The sequence below is a fragment of the Cotesia glomerata genome, linkage group LG2 (assembly GCF_020080835.1).
Source record: "Cotesia glomerata isolate CgM1 linkage group LG2, MPM_Cglom_v2.3, whole genome shotgun sequence".
Lineage (NCBI taxonomy): Eukaryota > Metazoa > Arthropoda > Insecta > Hymenoptera > Braconidae > Cotesia > Cotesia glomerata.
Genome location: NC_058159.1, coordinates 16568118 through 16593868, shown reverse-complemented (window position 1 = coordinate 16593868; position 25751 = coordinate 16568118). Strand labels below are relative to the sequence as shown.

The 25751-nt window shown below is 40.5% G+C and overlaps 2 protein-coding genes across 2 annotated transcripts; both read left to right on the top strand.

Moving 5' to 3' along the window:
• Positions 1–7792: 7792 nt before the first annotated feature.
• On the top strand, positions 7793–10698 carry LOC123258997. Its single transcript, XM_044719254.1, has 2 exons — positions 7793–7820; positions 9533–10698. The coding sequence occupies exons 1-2, from the start codon at positions 7793–7795 to the stop codon at positions 10696–10698; spliced, it is 1194 nt and encodes a 397-aa protein (XP_044575189.1).
• A 788-nt stretch (positions 10699–11486) lies between these two features.
• Positions 11487–13442, top strand: LOC123258996. Its single transcript, XM_044719253.1, has 3 exons — positions 11487–11748; positions 11872–12875; positions 12921–13442. The coding sequence occupies exons 1-3, from the start codon at positions 11487–11489 to the stop codon at positions 13440–13442; spliced, it is 1788 nt and encodes a 595-aa protein (XP_044575188.1).
• Positions 13443–25751: the final 12309 nt, after the last annotated feature.

The window sequence follows — 25751 nt, the reverse complement described above, 5'->3', positions numbered from 1 at the left end:
ATCACTCCCAGATATCGGATATATGGTTGTGATGTGATTTCTTGTTCTCCGACTTTCAGCTTTATGGTCTCTATTACTTTTCTGCTGGTAATAAGCACAGCCTCAGTCTTCTGTTTAGCCAGTTGTTGATTCATTGAGTCCATCCACCGGTTAACTTTCTCAAAAGTGATACCGAACATGTGGTTTATCTTATCTAGGTGTTTAGCAACGATTACGACAGCTACATCATCTGCATATGCAACAAGCTTGACACTTCTTGGAAGAGTCAGTCTCAGCAGGCCATCATACATGACATTCCACAGAAGTGGACCCAGAACGGAACCCTGGGGTACACCTCCGGTAATATCATACTCTTTTGGACCATTCTTCGTGTCGTATCTCAGGATTCTGTCCGTGAAGTAGCTAGCCACTATCCTACGTTGGTATCCTGGTACGTTTTTCTCTTCCAGGGCTTGCATAATGCAGTCCCAGTTGGCGGAGTTGAAGGCATTTTTGATGTCCAAAGTGGCCACCAGGCAGTACTTCTTCGCTCCACCTTTCCATTTGATCCCTTCGATTGCCTCCTTGGCCGTTGCAACAACCAGATTGATTGCGTCCAAGGTTGATCGTCCTTTCCGAAAACCATACTGGTTATCTGCAAGGAGTGGATCGACAACTGCTTCTATTCTTTGGTGGATTATACGCTCAAATATCTTACCTGCCGTGTCTAACATACAAAGTGGTCGATAAGATGTCGGTTCTTCTGGTGGCTTTTTCCCTTTTGGAAGTAGTAATAGTCGTTGCTGCTTCCACTTCCGAAGGAAAATCCCTTTCTTGACGCATGTGTCGTAGACGTCCAGGAACAATGATGGCACTGCATTTATAGTTGTTTTCAAAGCAACATTGGGGACCCCGTCCAATTCCGGCGCTTTATTGTTCCCTACACGATTACAAGCCTCCATCAGTTCTTCCTCCGTGACAGATGGAATGTCGTCCATTTCATTCTGCGCTAATAGGTAGTTAAACTCGCTTTGTTCGGGGAACAACGCGTTTACGATCTTCTGTAGGAGTTGAGGACACGTGGGTGATGGCATTAGCTGGTTTTTAAGATGGGTCATGACCACCTTATACGTTCTACCCCACAGATCTCTGTCCACCTCGTTGATGAGCTCCTTTCAGCATTTTCTGTTGCTATCTTTGATGGCTTTGTTCAGGGATCGACGGGCTTTTTTGTACTTTGCGACCAGCTCCACAGAGTTAGGTCGTCGGTAGCCACGCTGAGATATTCTTCTCTTCTGATGAGACTCTTTACGAAGGGCGCTAATGTGGTCGTTCCACCAGTGAACGGAAGGTGTTCATGCCACGTCTACGAGACATACTGGCGTCACAAGCCTGGGTCACTCTGTTCATCAGGTCCTTGGTCTTCTCTTCTGCGTAGCTCGCGATAATCTGGTCACTTAAGTTGCTTTTTAGGTCTTCTCGGGCTCTGGATGTTTGATATTTCCCAGAGAATTTCGTTGTGGTTGCTGGCTGTGTAGATATCCATCACCTTTCAGTTGATATTACCTCTGGTGAGGCTGCTGCTGACGAAAGTGAGATCTACAATAGAACTTGCGTCTCCTTTGGTGTAGGTTGGTGTATCACCACTGTTGAGCAGTACTACATCTAATGTAGAAAAGGCTTCTAGTAGTTCTTTTCCTCACGCGTTTGTATGCTTGCTGCCCCAGTCTACTGCCCAGGCGTTGAAGTCCCCGGCTATTGCCACTGGGTGGTAATGCTTCGCGTCCTCGGTAAGTCGATCCAGAAATGCAGTGAATTTATGTGTGTGTGTGTGTGTGTGTGTGTGTGTGTGTGTGTGTGTGTGTGTGTGTGTGTGTGTGTGTGTGTGTGTGTGTGTGTGTGTGTGTGTGTGTGTGTGCGGTCGTATGTAAACCTCTCATAACTTTTAAACGGCTCGACCGATTTGATCGTGGTTGGCACCATTCGAAAGGACTTAACTAAACTCAGATTTTGACCATAAATTTAGATCGATTCAAACCAGCAGATTTTGAGAAATCTCAAAAATAACTGCAAAAAAAAAATTTTTTTAAATGTAGTTTTTTTGGAATAACTTTTAAACGGCTTGACCGATCAATTCCAAAAACTAATAAGCTCTAAACAACAAAGAAACATGCCGATTACCGCCAGCCCGGTCGAAATCGGTTAATTCGTTCGTGAGTTATCGTTAACGAAAAAAAAAATCGAAAAAATCGTTTTTTAGGAATTGCTTCAAAACTCCATGTTTGATCGATTCAAACTTAAATGTTCTTTATGGAGCTTGAAAAACTGCGTTGAATGCCACCAACCACGTAAGAATCGGTTAATTTATTCAAAAGTTATTGCGGTTTAAAAATTTGAAAAAAAAAGTGTGTTATTTAACTTCTAGCAGATTTTTGAGCTCGAAGAGCTCAAAACCGTAATAAATGTAGGTTTGTGCGCTTAAGTATGAAATGAGCGGGAAGTTGCAGGGATAGCCTTTAGGGTCAACCGTTTTCCTAATTTTTTTTCTAAGTTCTTTAAGATTTCTCAAAATCTACTGATCCAAATCGGTCAAAATTATACTCAAAATCTAAGTTTGGCCAAAATCTAAGCCCTTTTAAATGGCACCAACCGTGATAAAATCGGATGAGCCGTTCAAAAGTTATAAGCAGTTCACATACTTTCACACACACACACACACACACACACACACACACACACACACACACACACACACACACACACACACACACACACACACACACACACACACAGCGTGATGAGTTAGAGAAGATCCTGAACAAGAAAATCACACCAGAGTCAATAGTCAAAGAAATGCTGTCATCCGAAGCTGCCTGGAACGCCACAAGCACGTTTACCACCGAAGTGCTTACAGAGCTGCGTTCCATTGAAAGAAAAAGGGCAAATGACAGAAACTAGAAGGAAGGAAAAATAACACCTTAGCCACCAGAAGGAATAGCAGTAGCTAGATCCTCCCCTCACGAAGTAATGCCTGACGGCGGTTTCCATGAGGGATTAGAGGAAAGAAGAAAAGGGGTTTAGGGTTTAGTGGGTAGGGACGTTAGCGTCGAGTTTTAGTATGACGCTGCGTCGAGTCGCCACATATCCAGGCCGAACAGCTATGCCTGGAATCCGTAAAAAGGATTCCCCCCCCCTAAGATAAAAAAAAAAAAACACACACACACACACACACACACACACACACACACACACACACACACACACACACACACACACACACACACACACACACACACATACATACAGACACCGTGACAACCTCACGGGAGTAGTCAGGGAAGCTTCCTATGACCTTCAAACGTCGAGATCTGATGAAAACTCGATTTTTGCAAAACGGGTTGAAAACAATAACTTCCCGATTTTCAAAAATCTTCGATTTTCTTAGCGGGAAGTTAAAAATTAGATAAACGGTTGACCCTAAAGGCCATCCCTGCATCATCCCGCTAATTCCATACTTAAATGTGCAAAATTGCATGTTGCGGAATCACCGACCACCAGCTCGTGATCGATATCTCCAGCAATTATTTAACCACCAGAGGAGGCAGCCTCTGGGGCACCCCTGGTGGCTACAGCATTCAACGCAGTCAGAGCCATGTTTTGACTGCTGCATTCTATTCCACGTGATTCCTGGCAAGTATAGTCCTTTCGCCGCTATTCTTATGGCTCTATGCAAAATCAGGTCGATAAGATTTTTCAACGAGTATTTATATAATTTGATGCGAGGAAACCGATTTTGATAATTAAAAATTCTACGGTAGTCCATTTTTTGTTATAAACAATTTAGTTGTTTAAACTTAAATTACAAGAAAACTATAATTGATAGCTCATCAATAATGACAAAATTTCAGGAAATCATGTGTTCGAACTCTGTACTGTGATTACTGTTTTATTATATGACAATATTCCTTAATAAGTGTTTTTAGTTCTTTATCACCTTATCCCGGCAAATCAAAAAATAATTTCGTAATTTTAAGTTAGTTTATTTTACATTAAATGGTCTCTCGAGCCAGATAGGGTGATGAAATCAGTGAATAGTGATCATAGGGCACACATTCCCAAACAATTACTCATTCGTTTTCTCATACATTCTACAGATAATCATTCGGATCACAATGTCTGACGACAAAAACGTGCCTGCGATCAACCCGGATGGTGTCATCGACACTCCAATTCAACACCATCCAGTTACTCTAACGATCACCCTTGACCCACCGGGCGGCCATTCATCTCACCTACATTCATCTACTGGCGTTCATGTCAGTGATTCTGACCTCACTGATGATGGGATCAAGAAAAATGATCCACCTGCAGACCCGGAGAAGAAGACGAAAACTCGTACGAAGTCCACTGCGAAGTCTCGGGACTTGGAGTTCAAGATCGTTGCTCAAATGTCACGTCTGAGAGCCATCTCAGACGCGGAAGCCATTTCCGCCGCACTCACCGTGACCGAAGGTTCAGCTGCACTCAAAGCAGAGCTCCTAGAGCATTCATACGTTAAAGACGGCGTCTTCGACCTCGCACATCGCTCATTCACCGGCACTCATACCCGCCTGTCTACACTCATCAACCTAATCGCAGCTCCTGCTCAGAAGAGCATTAAAAAAACAATTGATGGCAATCAATATCATCAAAATTCCCAGATGGATCCACTCATCCACACATTCAACACTCGAAATTCATGGTTTCTTAGATGCCTCACAGTTAGCGATGGCAGCTGTTGTGTTTCTTAAGGTCCAGTCTAATGACGATACTCAAGCAAAAGTTACGCTGCTTTACTCCAAAACCAAGGTGGCACCGTTGAAGCATTTAACGATTCCGCGGTTGGAATTCACCGCTGCATTCATGTTGGCACAACTCACCGCATTCTGCTAGAAAACTCTTAATCTCACTCATGTGCCAACTTACTCTTGGACCGACTCATCAGTAGCACTCATGTGGATACAATCACACCCTTCTAGGTGGAAGGATTTTGTCAGGAACAGGGTGTCAAAAATTCAAGGTTTTCCAAATGACCACTGGAAATTCATACCTGGCAAGGAAAATCTAGCCAATTTCGCTACGAGAGGTCTCTCAACCTCTCAGCTGAAGGATCATCAACTATAGTGAACTGGCCCACCATGGTTGCTCAAAAATGCATCGTCCTGGCCAACTAGCCTAACTTACTCTGACGCAGATACTCATCTAGAAGAACGACCGATCAAGGTCTTCTTCTCATCGGCTCAGCCACTGGAATCACAGTGGCCTATCATGGACCGGCCAATACCTCTCTTACGCATGTTAAGAGCAACTGTAATATGCATGAGATTACGGAACATGATTAAACGCAAACCACATTCATCTCTGAATCACGCCATCAAGTCAATTGAGATCAATCAAGCACTACAATTTCGCATCAAGGAAACCCAACGCGTTTATTTTTACTCAGAGTTCAAAATGATCAAAAATCAAGCATCATGGCTAAAGGATCACCCATTTGCTCGTCTGACTGCCTATTGCGACACCGAAGGCATCATTCAAGTTGGTGGGTGGTTGGAGAATACTCCAACTTCAGATCAGCAAAAGCATCCTACAATACTACCTCATGATGCCGGGCTCACCAAACTCATCATCTCTGATGCTCATCGGCGTACACTCCACGGTGGTACTCAACTAACGCTCGCACTCATCCGCCAAAAGTATTGGGTCATCGTAGGACGTCAACCAGTGCGCTCGCACATCCTTCGATGCCTTATTTGTGCTCGTCATCAGGGCCTTAGGGCTAAACAACTCATGGGTCAACTTCCAGCTCCTCGTGTGACTCATTCTCCACCCTTTTTTCACACGGGAGCCGATTACGCTGGTCCAGTCATTATCAAGGCATAGCAAGGCCGAGGAACAAAGACGTTCAAAGGATGGATTTGTGTCTTCGTCTGTTTAGCGACTTCAGCAGTCCATCTTGAATTAGTAAGCAACTATTCATCATCAGCATTCATTGCAACTCTTCGCTGATTTACCAGTCGACAAGTAGTCTGCACAGCACTCTACAGCGACTGTGGAACCACTTTCCAAGGCGCCAATCATGAAATCAAACGACTCTTTGCTCAAGGCACTCAGGAATCATCTTAGGTACTCGCCACTGCCACGGTAAATTCAATTTCCTGGAACTTCAACTCGCCGGCTGCTCTTCACATGGGTGGAAAGTGGGAAGCAGCTGTGAAGTCATTAAAGCATGACCTTAGTCACACCATCGGGGAATTGACCTTCACGTTTAAAGAATTTACGACTCTTCTTACGCAAGTGGAGGCGATTCTCAATTCAAGACCGCTAGAAGCACTCACCGAAGATCCGGAGGATCTATCTACGCTCACCCCAGGTCACTTTCTGATAAGGAGACCGATCATCGCCATCCGGAACCGTCCTTGATGGACATCAACGTCAACCAGCTCTCCAGGTGGCAATTCATTCAACAACGCATTCAACAATTTTGGAATCAGTGGTCTTCAATCTTCATTCAACGTCAACTGGCTATAAACAAGTGGCAACAAGCTCATTATAAGATCAAAATAGGCTCATTGGTTCTCCTCACCGACGAAAAAACTCCACCAGCACGCTGGCCTTTGGCAAAGATCATCGACATTCATCCGGGCAAGGACAACCTAGTCCGGGTAGTAACCATCCGCACAGTCAACGGGACCCTTATCCGACCAATCACCAAGCTCGCACTCTTGCCACTTACTCCAGAGCCAGATGACTAACTCACAGCACTCAACCAGCACTCCAAGTCCATCATTCAGCTCTTCAATACATTTAAGCATTCAAGGCATTCATTCAGAAGTGCAAGAAGAAATCAATCAGCAACTCCATTCCTGATGGCGGGCAGAATGTTGCGGAATTACCGACCACCAGCTCGTGATCGATAACTCCAGCAATGATTTAACCACTAGAGAAGGCAGCCTCTTTATATATATATATATATATGCATTTTTAGATCTAGACTTGAAATTTAATTGGAGAATTATTTTGATTTGCACAGATTCCAAATAAGCATTAAAAGTTTTGGTTAAAGTCATTGCAAGTCTCATAAGTAAAGTTAAAATCTGTCTAGCTTCAAGTGCGAACGATTTTTCTGTTATTTAAAATTTTCTCAGTGAAATCAATTTTTATGAAAAATAAATTTAGCATGTTTTTTACGAATTCTATTTAATTAAGTAGCCATATTTATTCTTCACATATCTGGTGTTTGGAAAATACATTCATTTTAATCTGTTACATTCCCGTGATCCCGCAATAAGAACAATTTATAAGTTATGTTATCAGCAAAAATAATATGTATGTAAAATTTTTAGTCCGTTGACTGAATTACTACATTTAATAGTAAATTTTGGAAACCTTACAATTACTTTTACCCCGCAGCTGAAGAGACCTTTGTTGTGAGAAAATTTTTGGTAAATGTTATTGAAACTCAATAGACATGGCCTAAATTTCATGTTTTAAAAAGTCCTAGTTTATAAACAACAACATTTTTAGTAGATTTCATAGAAATCTAACTATTTTATTTCATGGAACCAATTATCATAACCAAACACACGATCAGCATATAAATATAAATTTTCAACACTTAGTTCACCAGACATAATTAGCTTCTTTCTTAAACTTTGTTTAAATTACGTTAAATCAATCAAATATTAAGGCTATGTAATAAGAACAAAATAAAATCGTATTAATAACAAATGAACGAAAAATGAGAGTCTTTTGTATTTATTAGCGGGTAAAAATGTATATAAAAGTAAATCGTGAAAAAAGTAAGAAAGGGTTGATAAAATTCAAAAAATAAGGAGCCTACAACCATCTACGGAAAATTCTGCGTCAAATGGTAGCAGTCTCATCCCGATAGCTTTATCGGTTCTTGAGTTATAAATAGTGTAACTAACACGACTTTCTTTTATATATATAGATAGATATAGGGCATTTCATACCAAATCGGCCACTTTTTTAGGTCGACCTCGCAAATTTTCTTGAAAATTTTATGTTTTCAGTACCGTCAAAGAACAACTTCATGAATTTTTTCAAATTTTTTTGACTACCCGTTTCTGAGATATTGATTTTTTCCAAAATTCAAATTTTTTTTTGAAAGAGCTATAACTTCCCGAAAAATACAGCTATCGGGGTCTCGTTTTTTTCAAAATTTTTGTTTTTTGATGCTCTTTCAACTCGCTGATCTTCGTTGATTTGTTCCGATTTTTTTCGTCTCAAGCAAAAAAAACATTTTTTCGAAATATATGCCCTTTTTATGCCCTTTTTATAGAAAATTATATATATATATATATATATATATATATATATATATATATATATATATATATATATAAAATATATATTAGGGTGGGCCAAAAAAATCGACTATTTTTTTTTTAACTTTATACTCTGAAAAATAGGTTGGTAGACACCTTGCTCGGTGAACAAGGCCCAGTAGCGATTAACTCGCTCCTGGGGGACTCCCAAATTCAAGAGACGCACCTGTCCACCGCTAGTTCCCGCAAAATCGAACCGCCAATGGGAAATCAGCCTCTCGATCACGCCATGAATCGACCGCTTTATTGGCTGATCGCTCCCGCTAGACATGCGCAATAGGCTTCTTCCCCAAGTCAACGAGGAAGAAGACGGACTATTATTATTATCTTTCGCTTCCACGCTTTCGTTGCAACAAGTCGCCATTAATTCCGCTTTACTTTCGCTTATTGTTAATTAACCGCATTTCTCTATTTAATAATTTAATTCGCTTAAATTAATTGTTAATAATTCGCTTTAGTTTGTTTCAGATAAGTTGGGTTATTTGTGCTTTATTTTCACCGCTTTTTCAGTGCCGGCAAAGTGTTCAACCACGTGTCAACCGGCTTCGCTTTTGCAAACCACGCTGTAATTTATTAATCCGCTTTTATCTTAACAATCCGCTATTAAACATATTAATTATACGCGTTTTAATTGAGATATCAAGACCTAAACCTGATCCCCGCTTTTCCGCTCTTTCAGTAATTATTCATTGGTCCCTCGAGCCGGATCAGGCTGGCTCTATCTCAATTAAATTAATTAATTATTCCGCTTAAAAATTGTGCTGTGTTAAGTGAAGTGTAATACCGCTAGGAAAGGTCGAGTGTCAGGAGCATCGCAGAGCACATCGGGTGCTGCTCCTGATAGTCATTCGTACACCGGTACACTGAACTTTCCGTTTATTAAGACTGAAAACTCGACTTCGGGCCTTAAATAACCTCGCTATGGAGAATTACACAAGATAGTTAAAAAATGCAATTTGTGCTTCAACTTTCGTGTTCCGCACCGCGCCGCAGATTGCAAGACCGCTCAAGATTGCCGAAAATGTGGTCAACGTCACCACATGTCCATCCATTTTGGATGCACCAACGAAACCAGCTTCACCGCAGTCTACATCTTCCGCACAGGCAACTAATCGTTCCCTTCAGACCGTTTACAACTTGAAATTAACTGTTGATTATTTCAGATCCGCTTTCCGCTCAAGTATTGCTAGCTACCGCCTTAGTCCAGGTACGCCCGCATCATGGTAATCCAATCACCGCCAGAGTGTTGATTGATCAAGGTTCAGAGCTCTCATTTATGAGACAGTCGCTCTTCAAGAAGCTTGGACAACCGCTACAGCGTAACATGGTCATGCTCAAGGGCATTGGCAATGTCTCCGCAGGAAGCTCACTAGGTGTAAGCACAATTGAGCTTCGTTCGCTGTGTACGACCGCATCAATGCATGTCAGCATGCATATTCTACCAACACTGACGATAGATCTTCCATCGTTCGTGATCGCTGATCCGAAATGGCCGCATCTTGAAAATCTCAAGCTCGCTGACCCGCAGTATCTACAGCCACGCCCTGTAGATATTATTCTAGGTGCATCACCAGCCGCACAGATCATGAACGCAGAGATTCAACGAGGATCTCGCAATGCTCCTATTGCACAATTTACCACGCTTGGTTGGATTGTCTATGGAGCTGTCACCGCTAAACACACTTCAACATCACACGCAGCATTACATGCGTCATTAGATACAGAATTACAAGACGCTATCGCTAAGTTTTGGGAACAGGAAGAGGTTCCATCAGGTAATTCACCGCTCAACACCGCTAAAGAAGACGAATGTGAAATTCACTTTCGTCAAACGCATTATCGACTGCCTGATGGACGCTACGTAGTGAGATTACCGCTTAAGGCCCTTGAAAGTCAACTTGGTGACTCTATCAACGCAGCTATGGGGTCACTCCGCAGATTAATAACTCGCTTGTCGCGAGAAAGAGAATATTCTAACATGTATCGTGCATTCATGGCAGAATACATTCAACTAGGACACATGGTACGAGTACCAGTCAACGAATTGCCCGCAAACGCTTACTTCTTGCCTCACCATGGGGTATTGAAGCTTGATAGTGCCACTACGAAGCTCCGCACAGTGTTAAATGGTTCCTGTGCAACATCTACAGAAATTTCATTAAACGACATTCTCCACGCAGGACCCAAAACGCAAATTGACATTTTTGATGTGATGTTGAGAATCCGCTGCAGCAGGTTTCTATTCGCTACTGACATCACCAAGATGTTCAGACAGATTGAGGTCGACTCGCTTGATTGGCCGCTTCAGTGCATTCTCTGGATAGATTAGAATGACTTAATAGACGCTTACTGTCTCAAGACAGTCACATACGGAACCGCTAGTGCACCTTTTGACTCAGTACGTGTGCTTATCCAACTAGTAAAGGATGAAGGACACCGCTTTCCGCTAGCTGTAGCTCCAATGTTGAAAACACGCTACGTAGATGACATCTACGGGGGAGCAGACAACGAAGAAGACGCTATCAAGGCTGCAGTACAAACAAAAGCTCTGTGTGCAGCAGGCTGCTTCCCGCTTGCCAAATGGGCTAGCAATAGCCCACGGTTACTCGCTGAAGTCGCTCCAGAAAAGCAGCTGGATACACCGCTTAAAGAAATCAGTGATGCACCAGTAAAAGTCCTGGGCATGTACTGGAATTCACGCACTGACGCTCTCCAGTTCAAGTACACGCTATCGCCAGAGACGCCCAAGACAAAAAGAGCTATTTTGTTTGAAATCGCTAAGCTGTATGATCCGCTAGGACTTCTCGCACCAATAGTCGTCAAAGCCAAGATCTTCATGCATAATCTGTGGCTAGATAGAGTGTCATGGGACGAACAATTGTCACCATCACTCATTCACAAATGGACTGGATACCGCGAGGATCTTCGAAACATCGAATCCATCCGCATTCCACGCTGGAATAATATAGCACCTGAAGCAACTATGGAATTGCACGGGTTCTCAGACGCTTCGCAAAACGCTATGGCTGCCGCTGTTTATTTAAGAGTCACTGACGCTGATGGGAACACAAAGTTCTCACTTTGTGTTCAAAAACGCAAGTAGCACCGCTGAAGACCATGACAATCCCACGCTTGGAATTATCTGCCGCATGGTTGCTAACACAACTGATACTTCATGTTAAAGAAGTTCAGTCGCTTGAAAATGTCAGGATCAATCTCTGGACTGACTCCGCCGTGACTCTCGCATGGATTAAAAGTCCAGCAATCCGCTGGAAGACATTCGTCCGCAATAGAGTGGGAAAAATCCAAGAAACGCTTCGAGATGTCTCCTGGAAATTTATTCCAGGAAAACAAAACCCCGCTGACTGCGCTTCAAGAGGTATACCTACGCTAAAACTGAAACAACACGCTCTCTGGTGGCATGGACCAACTTGGCTTCATGAACCAGAATCCTCTTAGCCCACTCTGGAACCTCCAACCGACAACGCAACGCATCGAGAAGAACGCCAAGGTCTGACACTAGTAACTTGGAAAGCAGAAAATTGCCTGCTCCAACAATTACTGTCGCATTACACGCAGCTGTTTCCACTGCTACGGAAGCTTAGTATCTGGCATCGTGCCATCGACCGCTTTAAAAGAGTTCCACAATCTTCGCTGGCCTACCCGCTTACTCCATCAGACCTGGAGCGCGCTAAATTGACCTTGATTAAGTTCACTCAAGGACAATACTTCGCTAGAGAGATTCACACGCTACAAGATGGTGATGGTCTGCCTAAAAATAACAGCATCACTAAGCTGACTCCGTTCATCGACCATCAGGGGGTCCTGAGAGTCGGTGGCCGCTTGAAAAACGCATTGCTGGACCCAGAAGAGAGGCATCCAGCGATTCTACCGCGACAATCACCGCTTACATCAATTTTGATTGATGATTCGCACCGCAAAACGCTTCACGGAGGTACTCAGCTTACGCTCGCTGACTTACGCAAGAGTGTCTGGATCATTGGAGGCCGTGTTCCAGTCAGATCATTTATTTTACGCTGCGTTATCTGCACGAGACACCGTGGAGAACGCGCTCAACAGTTGATGGGTCAACTACCCGCCGCACGAGTACAACCAACTCGAGCCTTCTTGCATACAGGACTCGACTACGCTGGACCTATCACGCTGAAAACGTTTCAAGGACGTGAAGCAAAAACATACAAAGGCTGGATTGCAGTCTTCGTATGCATGTTCAGTTCAGCTGTACATTTAGAGCTAGTAACTGACTACACCGCTGCCGCTTTCATCGCTGCTTATCGCCGTTTCACTAGTCGCCGAGGTATCTGCCACACGCTATATTCAGACAGTGGAACCAATTTTGTAGGAGCAGATAAAGAACTGAAACGACTATTCGCTGCAGGATCCCGCACATTACGAGAATTATCAACCTTGATCGCTCAAGATGGCACGAACTGGAAATTCAATCCGCCTGGAGCTCCACATTTTGGAGGAAAATGGGAAGCCGCTGTGAAATCTATCAAATTTCACCTTCGAAGAACAATCGGAGACTAGCTGTTGACGCTTGAGCAGTATTCAACGCTACTGGCTCAAATTGAAGCCATATTGAATTCCAGACCGCTCACACCGCTGAATGAAGATCCTGCTGACCTGGCTGTACTGACTCCAGGTCACTTCTTAATCGGACAGTCACTGACCGCTATTCCAGAGCCATCGCTGACAGATTTACAACCTGCTCGGCTCTCGCACTGGGAACAAGTTCAGCAAATGGTTCAACATTTCTGGAGACGCTACTACCAGGACTGCATCCACCGCTACCAGACCATTTCAAAGTGGCATCATCGACGCAACCAGATCAAGGTGGGTTCAGTTGTACTGATCACCACTGAGGATCTCCCGCCAACCAAGTGGCCATTAGCCAAAGTAATTGCTGTCCATCCAGGTGAAGATGGACAAATCCGCGTGGTAACTGTTAAAACAGTTAACACAGAGCTGGTACGTCCAATTACAAAGCTCTGTGTCCTGCCACTAACGCATGAAGAAGATGATCTTGTCGACGCACACTGCTTCTTCTGATATATGTGTGTGTGTGTGTGTGTGTGTGTGTGTGTGTCTGTGTATGTAATCTTCTTATAACTATTGAACGGCTCAGCCGATCGGATCGAAATAGGTAACGATCTAACAAGTATCATTGCTATTAAATGTCGTGAAAATTGAAATCAATTCGGTTCACTAGATTCTGAAAAATCTCAAAATTAAAATTTTCAAAAAATCGTATTTTTGGAATAACTTCTAAACGGCTCGACCGACCAATTCCAGTAGCTAAGCAAGGTCGGGTTGATGTCCCGATAAAACAGATTCCTGCAGTACCGATTTCTGCATTATCGACTGTTGTTGGTTAATTGTCATCGATTTGGTGATTGATTTTTCTCTTTTTTAATTACTGTTGTAGTGACTGGTGTTGATTGTCATCGATTTGGTGATCGATTTTTACAATTTTTACCGACTGTTGAGGATTATCATCGTTTTGGTAATTGATTATTGTGGGATCTGGGTTACCTACTGTTGTAGTACGGGTGTGGATGATTATCGATTTGTTGATCGATTGTTACCATCGTTCGAGGTCAAAATGCTACCACCCCAACAGCAAAGCTGATGTTTTTACCGTGTATCAGCTTTGGTGTTGATGTGATATGCACTTATTTGATGTGTTGATGAATTTTGTATAGATTCAAATGACTTGTAGTATAAGTATATGCGTCATTGTAAATTTTAACGTTTTTTTCCACTCTTCTCTCGATTACATGAAGTTTTTACGTAATGCGACAAGTTTAAACCTGTTTTTGGCGTCATTGGGAGGGGATCTTTGGTGGGGGAGTTATACTAACTTGCCTCCAAATATCACTCTTCTGCTTGCAGTTACTTGAATCAGTCCTTCAGATTAAAAAAAACTTGTGTCTGTTGTTAAAAATATGTGAAATTGTGCATCCTACAGAAAATCAAGCAAGTCATTTATTTCATTATTTTATTTTATAACTAATTTCTATCATTATATATATTTCTATTATTATTATTAACTATTTTCTATCAATTTCTAAGCCTGATAATTCAAAAATGGAATTGAGTGCTATCAATAAAATCAACAACTTACCAAACTTTTTACTAACTAAAAAGTTTGAAGAACTGCAACTGGACAAGATTTATCAAATCACTGAAATCAATAAAGTGAAAACAAAATTTGGATCAAAAATTTTGGGAACATTGGAAAACGAGTTCTCAATCTATTTCCCGAATCGAAAAAACCAACAGCATATTGATGACGAAGACCAGTTAACTTCGCTGATCAAATTGGCTTCATCCGCAGAACTTTACTTGAAATATTTTGGAACAGCTTGTAACAGGGTAAATTACCCTTAATCGATAAGTCACCAGAGATCGATAACTTTTCGACTAGCATTTGAGCGCATCGATCTTCGGGCCTAGAGAGAGAGCAGGAGGGGGTATTTTTGGGGTCGTTATATAGACGAGCCATGCGTGGTGTCCGGAGAAGTAGTAAAGTGTTGGAACGAGTAACATCAAGAAGTCCAAAGAAGGAAGCGAGTATCAACCATAGAGTTTCTTCAACCAAATTTACACCAGGTATTGGACTTTGGTAATGATGAGCCTTGGGGCCATATACCCGGCTCATCAAACACACTACTTCTCATTTTATTTATTCAAGTTTGGATAATTCAATTGTTTAATAATTTTGCTTAATAATAATTAATTATTTTAATCAATTTAATTTGTTAGCTTGTGAACAATTCCTCCTGGGGATTTTACACCCGAGGAATGTTCTAGACCTCCTGGGTTTAGGTCGTGAGTATCTAAATTGTTAATTCAGCTGGTTAATAATTATTAACATCTTAAGATTGGCTAAATTAAATTCATCTTTTGATTAATCAAATTTAATTAATTTCTGAACATCGAGAAATATTCGAGTCGGCAGCTCACGACCAGTCAAACATTAGTACCCGAGGTCAAGCCAATAACGAACAACGTCGTCCATTTTTTGAGCGCGCAAATTCCTTGAGAATTTGATGACGCAGTAAATTTATAAAATCAATGCGTGGACTATTTTATAATTTATAGCAATTGAATTACCACGTAATTAATTATTTTTACATTAATCATTTTTTATTGATTTATATTTTTATCATTTATTGAAAATCACTTAATTATTTATTGGAAACAATTTTAATTACCGGAAATTGAATCATTGAGAAAACTGCGACGCATTTAGTAATTGAACGTCGTGGATAATTTTCTGTAATTACTTTACACCGAGGCGAATTATTAATTATCCAATCGTCATTCTCAAATTACTAGAAAATAATTATTCCACGTGTTATTAATTATTGAGAATTAATTTACTAAATTTCGGAGCAGATAAGACTGATGTACCCGTAGATAAACTTTCGGCAAATAATTTGTATATTGAGAAATTACTAATTAGTTATCTAATTTGATTGCCAATTTCTACTTGGGTTGTCTTATATATTGAAGTCATGTACTGGAAAATTGTCAATAATTTAATATCATTGTTCCGGTAGAAATTGTTATGAAACTATTTATTGTGTGGATTACGTCCGAGTAAAAATTTAGTTAATTTTATAAAGAATGTTCTTCGAAAGAATTTAAGTTAATGCGCAGAGTTAAGCTCGTATTAAATTTGGAATAAAAGAAGCGTCGGTTTTAAGCCGGGATTTTAAGAAGTAAATTTTGTTAATTCGTGAGAATAATTTATGGTTTTATTGTAAGCTAATGACTGAACAATTTTAGTGAAAATTAACGTTGTAAATTTTTGGAGTTTATTTTGTAAAATTTTAATTAGTTAAAAGTAAAGTAGAGTCAGTGTGTGTGAGACGCGTGGGATATGTGTGTGGAGATTGTGCGGGTTAAGATTGTGCGATTGTACGGGTTCTCTGCTTGTTGATGGTTTGCCGAATAGAGCAATTCGTACAGTCCTAGAAGCCGTTGTATAGTCGCCAAGTGGGGTACAACGGTAGTAAGATAGAAACTGCAGTATAGTCGCTCCATATGAGGGTACTGTGGGATTAAGAATTTTCTTGGACGACCCCTACTTGTTGATGGTTTGCCGAGTAGGGTAATCAAATCTTAGTGCGACGTTTTCTACTTGTTGATGGTTTGCCGAGTGGAAGACTAGCGTTAAGTCGGAGTAGCCGGTTTTAGCCCGAAATCCTCCGGTAGTTGTAAGTGAAGTAGTTGTAAGTGAGTACGTGCAAGGGCACGAGTTGTGAATTAGTTGTTGATTTTGTTGTTGAATAAAAACCGGTTAATTTGTTAAATAAAAATTTATTCATTTTCAGAACAACCTTCCTCCACTCTCTCTCCCTGTAGATTAATAGAATCAGCTCTGGTATCCGGTTCCAGGAACCGAGAAAATAATCCTGGTGGCGCCCTGGTAAATCTTAGAGTTAATTGTTGAATATATTGTTGTTGTTAAATTTTACTAAGGGCCAAATGAGCGGGAAATAAACCACCCGTTACAAGCTTATCACAAGTTTAAATTTCTTATTAAACCTTCATAATTAAAAATAAAATACAAATTAATTCAAATAAATTTATGTTAAAAGAAATGTAATTATGTGTTTTTAAAAATTATACTTTAAAAAAATATACATGAAAAAATTACAGAAAAAATATTTTTTTTATTTACAACGTCCACATCTTATTATGAAAACATGAAATTATTTTTTTCTTATCATCTAAATCTTAGTTTATAATAATCTTTGTATTTTAACTGTTTTTGTACATATTGAAGATTTATAACCCCATGGTAAAGTATCTGTGCTATTTTCGAGTAATTGACGTTTATCGTCTCCCCAACTTAAAGCTAATTTTTCTTTTTGAAGCATCCCTTTAACTACATGCATCTCACTACTTATAATATATTGATCTTTATTCACATTTGTATGATCCATAAGACATTTTTTATAATCATCAAACGCGATAGTTCGCAAAGTTGAACTTTTGACACCTTTTGCACACATCTTAACCTTATCATCTTCCTCAGTATTATATATTTTAAAACAATAAAATTTTGCTCTAAGCTCGAGAAATTCTGATATAATTTTTCTATTATTTTCATCTTTCATTAAACCTAATACTTTTTTATTGACTAACGGTATATTGTAGGTATTATAAGGTGGACAGTCGGAGGTATCAAACTTTGTAATATCACGTTTGATGATTTCATATACATTAGGTACTGTAAAGTGATAAATTAAACTGTCTGAATCTGTATACATTAATTCAGAATCCTCATTTTTAAAATTTTCCTTTTTGACATATCTAAAATACAAAAACCTACATAGATTGGTTTATAGAATTTCACTTTTACAACATTAATTTGAATAATTATCATACTTTTATGCACCATATCTGCCAGACCATCGTGTGACTATTCTGACATCTTTATATTTTCTAACATTTTCCATAGTCTTACCAAAAACTGCATTATTCATTAATTTATAAAAATCTTTTTCAAATTCATTTTTTGCTGCCTTTCTACAATCAGTATTTTTATCTATATACGGTTTTAGCCATGGTGACTCTTTAAATCTTAAAACTCTATGTATTTTCGTTAATTTTAATCCTAGTTCTGAACATTGTTTTAAATTTCTATAATGTATTACATAATTTTAACTTCCCGCTAAGAAAATCGAAGATTTTCAAAAATCGGGAAGTTATTGTTTTCACCCCGTTTTGCAAAAATCGAGTTTTCATCAGATCTCGACGTTTGAAGGTCACAGGAAGCTTCCCTGACTATCCCCGCGAGGTTATAACGGTGTCTGTATGTATGTATGTGTGTGTGTGTGTGCGCGCGCGCGCGTGTGTGTGTGTGTGTGTGTGTGTGTGTGTGTGTGTTGGTGCCATTCGAAAGGGCTTGACTAAACTTAGATTTTGGAAACTATTTGGAACGATTCAGATCAATAGATTTTGAGAAATCTTAAAAAAACTGAAAAAAAATTTTTTTTCAAATGTGGTTTTTTTGGAATAACTTTTAAACGGCGTAAAGGTTCAATTCCAAAAACTAATCAGCTCTTAAACTCAAAAAACTACGTCGATCGCCACCAGTCCGGTCAAAATCGGTTGATTCGTTCGAGAGATAGGCGGGAGTAACTATGACTCTCTTAAGGGAGTGAGGGCGAACTTAAGAGAACATAGTTAAGCAAGCAATTCCCTTTCCGTGGGTCCCGCCATAAGTAAGGTAACATTGAAAGGCATCCCTCGATGCGTTACCCCAAACCAAGAATTGCCACTGCGCTTTCGGTTGTAGGTGTTACCAGCTCCTACAACTTAAATAAACCGGTCAGGAAAATACGGCAAAGCCTCGGATAGGTGACGCTCCCACGTTCGGTGGTCACCAAACTCTTTCGACCGTTCGACGGAGCGCCAGAGTAGCCAACCGCGTTTCTCCGAACGAGCTGCTACCTGACGCTCCCGTCCATCGCCGGCCCGCGAATTCGGCATCGCGATCGCGTTCGTGTAAGCTCGCGGAACCATTACGTATAGAACAGCTAATGCCTCTAGCTACGCGACCCTGTTTGGTTAAACTCACGCGATTGAACCTAGAAGAGGTAAATCCAAGTAGAAGGGGGGTTTCCGAATCTTACTCGCGGAGCATCGACCGGCGAAGATGCCTAGGGACGACTAAAAACACCCTCAGAGGGTCCGCGAACTCGGCAAACTTAGATGGGCTCGCGCCGGGCGTTAGGTCGAATCGAAAGTCTCCGCACGCGACCCGGGGAATGGGGGTTGAAGGTCTTCGAGTTTTGCAGGCGAATTTGCGGAACGACAAAGCTGGGACTCTGGAGGCGAGTCAGTTGTGGGAGGAAAAACGTATTGATGTTCTCCTTCTACAAGAGCCATACGCAGCACATAGTAATAATAGTTTCAAAATACCTGGGTTCGGTTGCGGCATACAAGTTGCTGCCGAAACCAGGTCTAGGCCATATGCGGCCATTTGCTTAACAGATCCTAAATACCAGTTGCTGGTTTTATCACAACTTAGTACAACTCACTGCGTATGCGCTCAGATCATGGGACCTGACACATCGTTCTTCGTAGTCTCGGCATACTTCCAGTACAAAGACGAAATAGACATGCATTTAAAGCACTTAGAGAAAGTGGTCCGAGCACTGAGAGGGAAACGGGTATTAATATCAATGGACGCAAACGCGAAATCCGAGAGATAGGGATCTGAGACTGACGACGCGCGTGGCGAAAAGTTAGAGCAATTTATTGACGCACACGAGTTAGAGATAATCAACAACGCGAGGGAGGGTCCGACGTTTGAATCAACTAACGGGAGTTCGTATATCGATGTGACACTCGTCACGCCTAAACTCGCGAGTAGCATTCTTAGCTGGTCCATTAAGAGAAGTTGGGTGCAGAATACTGACCACTACCCAATCGAGATCACTCTAGGAGCTAAATCGGGGGAGAAGGATGGCACACAGGCAGACCCCAAGAGGTTCAACCTAACGTTGGCCAATTGGGAAAAGTTTGACGAAATTCTTTTTCTTGTGTGCGTGCACAAACCTTGATGGCCTTGGAGTGGAATCGGTTGAGGACGTGGAGAGGTATGCTTCTGCACTTGGCAAATCGATCTTAGAAGCTTGCGAAGCCGCGATTCCGCGTAGGAAAACCCATGTAAAATCATACCCATGGTGGACCAGGAAATTAACACGCGCGAAGAAGCTGGTGAACAAAGCCAGACGGGTATATCAAAGGGAAAGGGACGATTTAGTTAAAAATACCCTAAGCGTCAAAAACAGAACACTACGGAAACAATACTCGACAGACATAAAGCGGACGAGAGAAAGCAGCTGGCGGGACTTCGTTACGAAGAAAGGTAATCAAGAAAAGTGGGGTCCTATTTACAGAACCTGCGCAGAAAAAGTTAGAGTCAAAAGTGCAATGCGCACGCTAAATCGTAACGGAGCATCCACGGAAAACTTTAAGGAAACAGCCAGGTGTTTTCTCGAGACGCATATTGTGGACGATGACCAGGACAACGAAACCCCCGGTCAGGAAAAGATTAGAGCCAACACAATTTTACTACCTGACACCGCGGACGCCGAACCGTTCACCCCGCGCGAATTGGACAAGGTCTTAAAAACACTGAAAAACAAGAAGGCCCCGGGGCCGGACTTGATAGAAAACGAGGTAGTTAAACGCGCAGGGGTTATCCTTCGCGAACAGTTTTTAGAGCTATATAATGCTTGCCTGGCGCTAGGAGCATTCCCAAAAGAGTGGAAGAAGGGGGCAATCATAATGTTAGTTAAAAGCACCGACAAAAACGCAAATGACCCTAAATCTTACCGGCCAATTTGCCTCCTTTCGGGTTTAGGTAAGGTGTTCGAGAAGCTCATAAAAGAGCGACTTACCACCACAGTCTTAGCGGAGGGGAACATTTCGAGCCGACAGTTTGGCTTCACAGCCAAAAAGTCGACGGAAGATGCAATTGTGGAGATGCGCCGATTGGTAGACTCTTCAGAGAAGAGACTGGTGGTCGGACTTCTCTTCGATATCTCTGGCGCTTTTGACAACGTGTGGTGGCCGTTAGTACTCGAGGGCCTCAAGGCCAGAGGCTGCCCTAGCAACATTTACGCGGTAATTCGGAATTACTTTGAGGACAGATCGGTCGCGCTGTCATGGGGTTTTGGTAGCGAGTCGAAAACGCCAACGCGAGGGTGCCTGCAAGGATCAGTGCTAGGACCATTATTTTGGAACATCATGTTCGACGATCTCCTTAAGAGACTCGAACTGACAGAACACGGGAATAAATTTGTTGCGTTTGCTGACGATTTGCTCGTCCTAGTAGAAGGCTCTTCGAGAAAAGAAATAGAGCATAATAGTCAAATAGTAGTAGATAATATACTGGAATGGTGCTGTTCCGCAAAGCTCGAGCTGTCGAAGTCGAAGACTGAAGCCATCTTCCTCAAGAACGAATTTGTACATCGCGGTCCACGTAAGGACAAAAAGAGCCCGTACCCCTATGAAGCAAAAGGACGACAGAGAAAGCCCAAATACGATAACAAACCGCCAAAAATAATGATAGGAGACTCCAAAGTCAAATTCAAATCGAGCGTTAGATACTTGGGGGTACACTTCGACGAGGGCCTCAAAGTGAAAAACCACATTAAAACAAGGCGCGCGAAACTAAGTAGGGTATTCGGGCGCATGCGGCGTATTGCGCGGGCAGAATGGGGATTGCGATACCTAGCTATGTCCACCATATACAAGGGTTTCTTTATGCCTGTCGTCACATATGCGGCGGCAGCTTGGAGTGACCGTTGCGATAGGGAGGACTGGAGACATCTTCGAGCACTTCAGCGTCAAGCGCTGATAACAACAACTACTGCCTACAGGACAGTTTCGCTTGAGGGGATTTGCGTAGTCGCGGGGGCAGTGCCCATTCAGCTCGTAATAGACGAACGGTGCGCGCGATACAGCCTCCGTATCGGCAAACAGGCTACCCTTGGAAACGTCACCGTGCAGCCAGATGCGGAGGATCGCCTTGTCACCCTTAGAACTGAAACCATACGTCGGTGGCAAGAACAATGGGATACATCAGAGAACGGCCGCGAAACTAAAGTCTTCTTTCCAGACGTAGCAGAGCGTCTAACAAACAAATGGATCAGCCCTAACTTCTGGCTGACCCAAATCCTAACCGGCCACGGTTGCTTTAGAGGATACCAATACAAATACGAACATACGGATAGTAAATTCTGCGACGAGTGTAGGGAGAAGGGGTTAGGAGAAAGGGTCGACAACGTGGAGCACTTAATGCTTGAATGCCATGAGTACGAGCCTCAACGTGAGGTGCTCAAGGACATATGGGTTGGGAACGCGGAGTGGGCGAGCGTTGCGCGTGCGATTGCCACATCCCAAAGTAACTTCAAGCTTTTAAAAGGTTTCAGTAAAGTAGTAATGTGTTGCAACACACGCAAACACTTACACGTAAAATCAAACGTTACACACAACACATCACACAAACAACATGGTCTTCAATCGACTCCGCCTCCCCGTGGTCCCCGCTGGATACTGCTCATATCCTGTGGGTACATCTCGATGTGCCTACGGGGAATGAGTTGCCAGAGGAGTCGATGAGAGTTTCACACACTTACAATTATACACAACTCTTGCAGCTGTTCAATGAATGTGTATAAACACAAGAGAACGGCGGTTTTTCCTTGCCCGCGAACTGGGCTGTGTTCTCGTTATGGTGGGAGTAGGACAAATATACGTGCGTGTATAGCTCTTTTGAGCCCAGGAAACGGCCTCTTCGGAGGTAGGCGAAAGCCTCGCCATATATTCTTCGTTCGAGAGATATCGTGAACGAAATAAAACCGAAAAAATTGTTTTTTCGGAATAACTCCAAAATTCCTAGCGCGATCAATTCAAAATTTAAGATTTTTTGTGAGGCTTAAAAAACTGCATCGAATGCTTCTAACCGCGTAAAAATCGGTTTATTCATTCAAAAGTTATTGCGGTTTAAAAATTCAAGAAATAGTGTCTTATCAAATCTCTATCAGACTTTTGAGCTCGAAGTGCTTTAAAGCATAGAAAAGCAATCTCTTTAAGCTCGGAGAGCTCAAAATAACCCATAAATTGTATTTTTGAGCTCGAAGAGCTCAAAAACGTCATTGGTGCAATTTTAAGCGCCTAAGTATGGAATTAGCGGGAAGTTGCAGGGATGGCCTTCAGGGTCGACCGTTTTCCTAATTTTTTTATCATATAAAGTAGTTGCCAATTTTGTTTGCTTTTTTTCTGTAGGTAAAAAGTGTTCTGGACATAATGGCAAATCTTTGTGTAAATCATATAATACTTCCGGATATTTCAGATCAACCTCGAGTATACCCAAAACCATCGGTATTATTTAAAAATTTATCAATTTCTTGACTAATATCAAAATTTAACTCAACCCATTCAAATGAGTCTGTTGGTAAAGGCATACTCATAGATGCACCATACAAATTATTAACATCGAAACACATTAAATACGATTCCGGTTTATTTGAATCAAATTTATCACCCATATATCTATTATTCGCTAATGCATACCTATTTGTACACTGAGAAACACCACCTCTGATACCTTTTTCAATGAATAACATAATTTCCGGATCATCTAGTAATTCTAATTCTACACCAGTATACTTTAACATCGCATTAAAAGCTAGTTCTGGGACTTTATAATACTGCAAAAAATCTAAACTATATGTATTCAAGCAATTACTTGTAAAATTTTCAAATATATCAGCTAATAGAAGTACATCAGTTTTAAGATACAAATCAGAATATTCTCCCAATGTTTTTAAATTAAATTCTTTCCATACTGATTGAGCAAAAGCATATTCTTCATCTGATATATTTTTGTTTGATAATTTAGAATAAAAATGTTGAATTTTAGGTAACTGTTTATCATTTAATTTATCATTACTGCTTATGTACTCATATGGAAAAACCCCTTTTCTAGTGACTAATCTAAATTTTTCTGGATCATCATAATGAAGTTTAGTTATCTTTTTATCATCATCTTCTAGGTTTGATGCTAATTTATTTAAACTTGAGGCCATAAATTTAAATGAGTCTATTAATCTTAGATTAACGCTTGTTTTTTCAACATACTTAGTAAAAGAAATATAACGCTCTTTATTGATTGGTAATATTTCAATTTTACCTTTGAAATTTTCAGCTAAAGACTTTATCATAAAATGAGAGTCATAACCAGACATATTATGGAAAACTACTGGTATAGTATGTGATTTTTTATAATTTAAATTACATGATAAATGAGCAGGCCCTCTGTAATATCCAGTAAAATGATTATGATCATAACATTTATCCCGAGAATTTATAATTGACTTTTGACAAATATAGCAAATATTCGCGCGTTTATGATCTTCTAATTGCTGTTTCGTTGAAGGTTTCATAGGTTTTGAATTTTTTAAGTATGAATCTACTCCAATTGCAAAATTTTTAAGTTTACCCACAAACCAATCAATGCAATTTTGTGAACGATTAATTTCAAATTTAGATAATTTATTATCATAATTACAAAAGCGGTAAAATGCAATGCTATGAAGAATATGAGTATCTGTATCATCATCGATGGGTGTCAGTGTACATTCTAGATCTCCATAAATAACAAATGGTTCAGTATCCTGATTTTGAACATTTAAAAATTTTAATATTTTATTTTCCTCTTTTGGAAATACCATATGAACTTTATTAATTTTAAAACAATCTTTCCTATGACGTTCGAAAGATTTTTTTATTTTAAAATGATTTAAGCACCGATCACAGAAGAAATGTTTCTTTTCTGATTTTGTTGGACTACTTCTTACTAAAGCTGATAAATTATTAATTAATGCAAAATGATAAATCGGTTTATAATCGTTATAATCATTGCTCTTCATATTTAAATTTATATTAGTTTGTATTATTAAAAGATGAATAGTTTTTATATCAGAATTTATATCAGAATTTATAGACTTACTTAAATACACCGGAATTATTATACATTTATCAGATTTTATATCGGATTTTTTACCAGAAAAATCAGATTCTAAACCGTATACATTAATAGATAAATTGTTAATTTTTTCAAATTTCGCAATATCATTAATTTGAATAGGAAAATTAATACCGTCATATTTAAGTATCTCACTAAAAAGTGGATAAAAAGTAGTCCTTTTTCTGTGACCCGTCCTTGGAGGGCGAATAGCAGCTACAACACACCACAGGAAGCAGTATTTATCAAAGTTTTCAATGTTCAAAACTGCATGTCGGTTGATTATCTTCTGGGGCATCCTTACATAAGTTGAGATTCCAGCATGAAGGGGTTGATATTTTGACATCGTTATTACCAAATTTAAGATTTCTGATAAACACCATCCAGATTTTTCTTGACAGAATTCTTCAATTTTTCTTATCAAGGCATTGGTTACGTGATCTCTATACCAGTCAGTAATATCTGTAGATGCTAATATTTTACGATTTTGTGTTACGAAAGATTTCATTTCTTCTCGGTTGGTGGTAGGAATCTCAAATTTGCCAAAAAATTCAACATTAATTTTTAAACTGTTCACTTTATTTAACATTTCTTGAACTTTTGCACAAACAAGATTCTCAGAAAAAGTCAAAAATTCCTCGATATTTTTATGAGCACGGTTAATAACTGAGTCAGTCTTAATGTTATTTGAAAAGGCATTCCCAAGATCTTGCCATTTAATAGAATTATTCTGTTGATTTAAATCACCACCTGCAACTTGACCACTCAATAGTAAAAACTGTTCACTATACCAATGC